This window comes from Clupea harengus, chromosome 11 (genome assembly GCF_900700415.2).
Source record: "Clupea harengus chromosome 11, Ch_v2.0.2, whole genome shotgun sequence".
Lineage (NCBI taxonomy): Eukaryota > Metazoa > Chordata > Actinopteri > Clupeiformes > Clupeidae > Clupea > Clupea harengus.
In genome coordinates, this window is record NC_045162.1 from 26,689,429 (window position 1) to 26,696,928 (window position 7,500).

Sequence of the window (7,500 nt, forward strand, 5' to 3'; positions counted from 1 at the left end):
AGAGGAACAGTGTTTTGAAGGTGCTTGCTTTCCGCTCACGTCTTTTCCGGCGTTTTTTTTTTTTTTTTTTTTTTTCCCTCCCATGATTCTCGTGATTAATTGTATTTTTTTTCACATTGTTGTCTTTATTCTCCCCAAGCACATAATGATGTATGATAAGGCACATATTTCCAGTTTCCTTCTTTTGGGAGGGGTGCCGAGGAGGCGGAAGAGGGAGTTGTTTGTTATGCCATTTGCTATTCTTCCATTTATCAAAGTGATAATTAGGTTCAATTAAATGGCAATCTCATTTGTTTAGCTCAGGTGTATGTTGCTTATTTATGTGACACGTCTGAAACATTGTAGGTCGGTCTAATTAAAAGGCTGTGTGTGTGTATATATGTGTGTGTGTGTGTGTGTGTGTGTGTGTGTGTGGTGGCATTTTTGTGTGTTTGTGTGTACGTGTTTTTGTATGTGTTTCAAAGTCCTTGCTTCATTTACAATACACAGCTTTGTGCTCCATTTTGTGCAGCAGTTGTGTTAATGCTTCTCTGATGTTCAGTGACATAGATTATAAATGGTCTAGATTATAGAACTCACTTCTCCAGCCTTGTCTGGGGTTGTCTCTTCTATTATTATTTAAAATCATGGGTCACAGCTGTTGGGGAATGTCTATATCTGTCAAGCTAAGCTCTCAGTGAGTAAAACTAAGCACTTATTCCTCAGATTCATATGAAGCTTTCTCTCACCATATTAGCCACCGGCGAGGTTAGCTCACATCTTGACATTGAAAGTCACCTTAATGTGATTCATATTGATAGCAACTTCATAGTCCCCCCTACAAACCACATACCATTTGAAGTAATAGTTCAGAGATTAGCCAAAAATGTAGTACTTCGCTGAACCAGTGAAAAGTTTATTGTCCCTGTAGATTAGTTCTTAACTGAGGGGAATGTATACCCCACTATACCCCCCCCAGTCATGCGAATGGCTGACTGCCAAAATGATTGTTCATTTCTATGACTTAGAACTGGTCTTCAGTAGGGTACTAGCAGCACCAAAGCGAACAGACTTAATTGTCAGGGAGGACATTAGTACAACATGAGCCTTCACACTTCATCAGAAGGTGTTCTCCTCTTCAGGAGAACCACCTCAGTCCTTTAACTCTCCACCATCCCTGACTCCTCTCTGTTCCTCCTTTTGTCTGTCACTCTTGCAGGGGAGAGACCGTTCCGCTGCCTCCTCTGCCCGTACCGAGCCTCTCAGAAAGGGAATCTGAAGACGCACGTCCAGAGCGTCCACCACGTGCCCTTCAACAACGCCCTTCACCTGGACGCCGCGCACACCAAGGCGGGCCAGTGTGCGGGCGAGGTCCACACCCCCACCCATCCCCAGCGCCCCCCACCAACAGCAAGCCGGTCAGACCCCTCCCAGCCACTGACGAGACCGGGACACAGGGAAATACGTCCAGGAGCGGAGAGTCTTGGAATGAACCCAGGAACCTTGGAAGCCAATTACTAAAGAAACTAAAATAAATATCTAAAAAAACAGAACTGCATTATGACCTCTTCTCCCAACTTGGTTGGAGGGAGAAGTGGATGGACAAGTAGTGAACAGTGTGGAGAAAAATGAAGGACAACATGGACAGAGACTTGCCCGATATTGACTGATGAAGGACTTGGCTGACACTGTGAACGTTTCGTTGTTTTTTTTTTTTGCCTTTAATCATTGCCCAGCTAGTGCCCTTGTTTCCTTTTTTTTAACCTAATAATAATAATTTTTGAGTTCCTTTTTGAAAACCAAATCAGCTTGCAAACATGTGTGGCCAGCGAATCCCTTTGAGCTTTCTTTGTTTGTTTCATGGAAGCGCTAGTTAAAGTTTCCGGACTGGCAGAAGGACTCAGTTCATCCGGCGTTTATTTTGAATCACAGGATAAGATGAAGTGACCTGCCATTTTATGAAGCCCCTTTTGAGATCTCTAAAGGAAGACTGGGCCTGGAAAAGAAAGTGTGTGTGTGTGTGTGTGTGTGTGTGTGTGTGTGTCTGTCTGTGTGAGCGCATTAGTGCTCATTATGAAAGTGAGAGCTGTTTTAATGGCTAATATAAATGAGCATGCGGGTTTAATGGCTATCTAATTATTGTCAATTTTAAACAGTACCGGTAGAGCTGGACCTCCTCTCTTCTCTGATCCCAAAAGCACACTCAAGCCTTAGTGTGGGGAGGCGAAGATGACTGTGTGTTTGTGTGTGTGTGTGTGTGTGTGTGTGTGTGTGTGTGTGCAGCTCAGCTTTTTTTGCTCGCTTATGCTGTTGAGCACACTTGATTTCTCCTCATCTTTTCTTTTTATTCCACCTCCTTTGCATTAAAGGCCTTCTTTCACTGTTTGGGCTGGTTGAACAGCTCCTCAGTTACCTAAGGATCTGAAGCCATCCGCACGGACACACACACACACACACAGACATACACACAAGCAAGCATTTCAGAGAGGGAAGACAGGCAAGGCACATTTTTTTTCCTCATGGTATATCACTGTAGAATATGTCTGCATGTTTTTTGTTGCTTTTCTTGCTCTGCCAGCTTTGTGTGTGTTCATGCACGCCTACTGCCTCCTGGTGAAAAAAGAAGAGTGCTCACTGGGGTGTACAGAAAGATGAACCAGATCCAGTAAAACCACAGGTCACAACCCTATTTATTCTGAGCTCTCGTGAGCCGTGTCGTTTAGCTGTCCCAGACTTCTGTTTCTGTTTTTACGAATGAATAGCCAGCGAAGAAAATGATCCATTGTTGAATAATCAACATCTCTACTGTGGTAATCACACACCTATTGTTCAGGATTGGGGGGGGGGGGGCAGTTATTTCTCATGTCTCTGTCTGAGAGTCTACCAGGCCAAACTTCTGGTCTGCCCCTCTGGGATGAACTCACAGGAGACCACAGAAGATCAGCGGAATACACAGATACTGATGAACAGAGAGAGGACTCCTTCATTTTTGGGGACCATTATGATTTTTATAAAATAGTTCTCTCCATCATGTTCTCTAAAGCAGACAACCCCATGATAGCTTGGAAGAGACTCAAACAAGCGTTGTCACACACACAATGAAGTAAGCTTTTGCTGTATGCATATGATAATGTGCAAGCCACACAGGCCTTGCACTGTCTTTCTGACTTGTGTCTTATACTTGAAGTAGCTGAGAAAGATGGCCTACCAAGTAGTCGAAAATGTATTAGTAGGAATACTAATGTTTTATGTACAGAATAAGATTAATTCCCCAGGAAAAAAAAGCCTTTGTGAATGAGTAGATATGAACTGATCTGGTGGGAAAGCAGGAAAGAGTGTGTGCATATTTACGGTGTGTCTGTGTGTGTGCATGTGTATTTGTGTGTTTGTGTGTGTGCTTTCCCGCTATTAACCAAGCCCTTTACAACAAGATACCAAATGGCATTACCAGTTCACCTTGGTGCGCTTAGACTAGTTTCCAGCTTCAGGATGTCCTCGTTTGTGCTAACTCATTGAGTTTGGTATCTCTTTTCTTTTTTGGGGGGGGGGGGGGGGGGGTGCAGTCCTTAAGTTCTGTTGTTGTGCCCCATATTTATGAGAGCACAGAGGGCATGTGTGCGTTATACTTCAATCCATCCCGTTTTTTAAATTTCATGGTTCAAACCGTAGCCCATTACCTGTGTACAGCGGTTTGACAGGTGCCGGGCCTCATTTAGTCCATGATCGATGAACCTTCATCAAGTCGGAGACAGACGTCGAGTCAGGCCGAAACTCTACTTGCCATCAGCATTTTAGCAATAATGTATTAGGCCTATGTAAACATTCCTCCATACACTCACTCACTCTGTCTCACACACACACACACACACACACACACACACACACATTCCCTCTGTGTCAGCAGGATTATGCTATGCTTGTAACTTCTCCGTTGACTTCAGGGCAAAATGTCAGTGTGTCCCTCTCTTCTGTTGGGCCTCCTGTTCATGACTCCATTCCAGCTTTGTCGAGCAGCTCGCTAAGGTGGTGCAGCAGAACGCCTTCTGCTGTGTACTTGTCAAATGAATCACTTTAAAAAAACGAGTGCCTGACTGCACATCCATGTCAACCCTGTTCTGTCCACAGGGTTGAATCTACTGTTGTTAATCAACTAGCCACATTAGCATCCCCATCCGTTAACTGACTAACTAAAGGGAACTAAAAGTCCTTTGTTTCCACTGGCCTAACACATACGCTGTACAGGGACACCTTTTCATTGCATTGCAACAGGAGAATGAATGCAAGAACTGCGTTTCTGAATCGTGGCTGACGCTGTCAGTCAGCCATGTTGTTTTGTCTTCTAGGGTCCCACTGTCAGCCACGGCAACGACTAGTTGCGCAGCAGACTCTTCATGTAATGTACATTAAATAAAGACTCATTTACATGACTTATACTGATCTCAGCACAGCTAGAGATGGCCTTTTGTTTTGCTTCTTCACAATAGGACTTACTGCATACGGTAGATTAACAAGGGTGCCATCCCAAAGAGCTTTGTTTTAATTTTTTCCAGTTCATTTTTACTGGAGAGGTTTTTTTTTATTATTATTGTTCGTGTGTCTGTGTGTGTGCATTAACATTATTGTTTTGTAACAAATTACATTGTCATGTTAAGGTAGCTAGTTAGATAATATTATTTAAAGTGTACTTGGTTGACTTCTGTAATTTATTATCAAGTCAAATGGTTCAGCAATGGTTTGTTTGTTTGTTTTTTAAATATTACTTTATTTGATTTGTATCGCTCCTTAGTTTGTCAGGCCATCACCAATGTGAAAATCTCTACCTCTCCTGAGGCACTCTCAGTTTCTTCAGCGGCTCGTTTTATACATGGTTTCAAATGTAATGTCATTTCCACATTAAAGAGATGAATGACAGCTGTCGGCTCCTCTTCATCCTCACCCAACATGGCAGCCAAACATAGCATCTTATGACAAAAACACACACAGAGCAAACAATCTTTTGTACAGAGGCGAAGGGAACTAGCCCCTGTCGGTTCTGGTTTTAACCCCCAGCAGAAAAATCTTTTCTCTTTCTCGACATACACGTACACACGCAGAAATACATACACGCATATAGGCACCGATATGTATGTCTACTCCACACAATATGCACACGTATCACAGTGTTAATGCATTTTTATGCATGGCTTAACAGATCTACCCAGCCACCTCCATACCTTGCACCCCAATCGAGACGGCATGACTATACTGTGACACATTCGCCAGCATGTACGCTATTTTATCAAGCCATTCTGGATATCACTCACCTGCCACGGGTGTAATGACCTGAAAATTACCCAGGGCCTCGCTCCCTATTTTTTCTTCGCCGCTGTAAAGCCGTGGGCCTTCAGGCGACTGGCAGTTCTCTATTACAGGAGTCTTGATGGTGTCACATGACGGAGCCAGATTTGGGACTGAAGTGAGGGGCTGACTGACAGCTCGGCACTGGGAACATGGCATGTGACATTAATGCCAGTGTGTGTGTGGTGTGATGTGTGTGTGTGTGTGTGTGTGGAGAGACAGTGTGTGTGAGGGTGTGTGTGTGTGTGTATAGTGACACTAATGCCAGTGCGACCTCCAGGCTAAGAGAGAATCACTGCAGTGCTCTGTCACTCATCTCTCAGACACTGATACCGTCAACATGCTGTCCCAGAGCCAGCACCCGGGAGAAGAACCTGCTCTCTGACACATCCACAGTGTCTGGCACGTCACGCCACCACATGTCCGCCACGTTAACCCTGTGCTTTCTGTCACAGGCAGGAAGGCAGCCGAGTGAAGGTAGGCACGCGCGTGTGTGTGTGTGTGTGTGTGTGTGTGTGTGTGAGTGTGAGGGAGGGAGTTTTCAAGAGTAAGAGCCTCATACAGTAGAGATATTCAGTCAAATATTGACATGTGACAAATAAGCTGACTAATCATATAACTCTTCATTAACAGAGGAACAATACATTTTTAAACATTATCATATTCTCACCAAAGTGGCCTTAACCACCACAGCATGTACAGAAGAGGATGTAACAATCTATGTCCTTTCAATTGCTTGTGTTATTAAATATACTGTCAAATTCATACAGCGCAGTGTCCTACATATCATGTTATTCCTTAATGATGGTAGTGTTAACAAACAGTTCTTCTTTTGAAAACAAGTAGACTTTTAGCTCCCTTGTAGCTCACTTCTACCTCTTCCTCCTCCTCCTCCTCCTCCTCCTCCTCCAGTGACTCCTTCCGTGCTCTCAGCGAACTGACAGAGTAGTAGTTCACTCCGCTGCCCCCTGAGCTTACAGGCGTCGAACAGGAACGTTAGCAACACATCTGCCATTGCTACATAAAGGTGGTGGCGGCGGGCGCTGCACTCCCTTCAAGTCCCCCTTTAAACCCGCAGGCAGTGCTCAGCAAGGCGGCGTCAACGCAGACAAAAGGCCAAACGCGTTTACAGCACTTCAAGTGTCCGCTACACCACATCGCCCCCTCCTCCTCCTCCTCCTCTTCCTCCTCCTCCCCCCGTCATCACCGTCATGGCGGAATATGTAAATATCACGCTAATCAAAGGGTTCCAGAATCACAAAATGCCACAGAAAGGTTATGACCCAGAGCCTTGGCTAACAGGAGACAGAGGACGAGGTGGGAGTGACAGCTACCAGGGGCGGTGTTGGCTATGTGTTGTGTTTGTGTGTGTGTGTGTGTGTGTGTGGTTGTGTGTGTGTGTGTGTGTGTGTGTGTGTGTGTGTGTGTATGTGTGTGTTTTTTCCCCCTGCCTTTTCCTCTCCGTTGCCCAAGGAGGGCCTTCAGATGGTGACCTCCGCCTCCTGTGTGTCAGCGCACTGACAGTAATGAATGGAAAAGGCTGTTTATGAATATCAAGTATTATTTACTCTCCAACAGTTAAGAGGAATGAGAACGAGGGGGCTTGTGGTGTGTGTGTGGGGGCGGGGGTGGGGTGGGGGGGTTGTTGTGAGAGCGACAGGAAAGAGGTAGAGGAGGAAATGCAAGACCTCTGCACTCTACAGGGGAACTCCACGGAACTGGCCTCTTCGAAGGGGGAACACAGAACACAGAACACAGAACACCTCTTGAGGACATTTATAAAACACGCTGCCTCAGAAAAGCCCACAGTATCCTCAGAGACTCAACACACCCTGGTTACCACCTATTTGAACTGTTGCCCTCAGGGAGACGCTTTAGGACCATCATAGCAAAAACAGACAGGCTGAGAAACAGCTTCTATCCCAGAGCCATCATAGCACTTAACAATGCACAAAACTGACCTGTATTTGTCTCTCTGTTGTGTTATATGTCTTGTGTTTTTATAGTGTAAATATGTATATATATATATGTTCAATCTATATTTGTATTGTTTTTGTGTCTGAGAGCTGCTACCTCAATTTCGTTGTACTTGTGCAATGACAAATAAATATATTCTATTCTATTCTATTCTATAGCCTGCATATGCTCAGATCAGTCCAAATAACCATGTACAAAGTGTCTTTA

General features: G+C 44.6%; 1 protein-coding gene across 1 annotated transcript in view; it reads left to right on the forward strand.

The window, feature by feature from the left end:
* The window catches only part of LOC105893967 (zinc finger protein 516), a 39,260-nt gene extending 36,437 nt beyond the window's left edge, over positions 1-2,823 (forward strand). The window contains exon 5 of the mRNA XM_031576600.2: positions 1,199-2,823. Coding sequence (XP_031432460.1) covers positions 1,199-1,500 — 302 coding nt within the window. The 3' untranslated portion in view covers positions 1,501-2,823. The remainder of the gene's footprint in view (positions 1-1,198) is intronic.
* Positions 2,824-7,500: the final 4,677 nt, after the last annotated feature.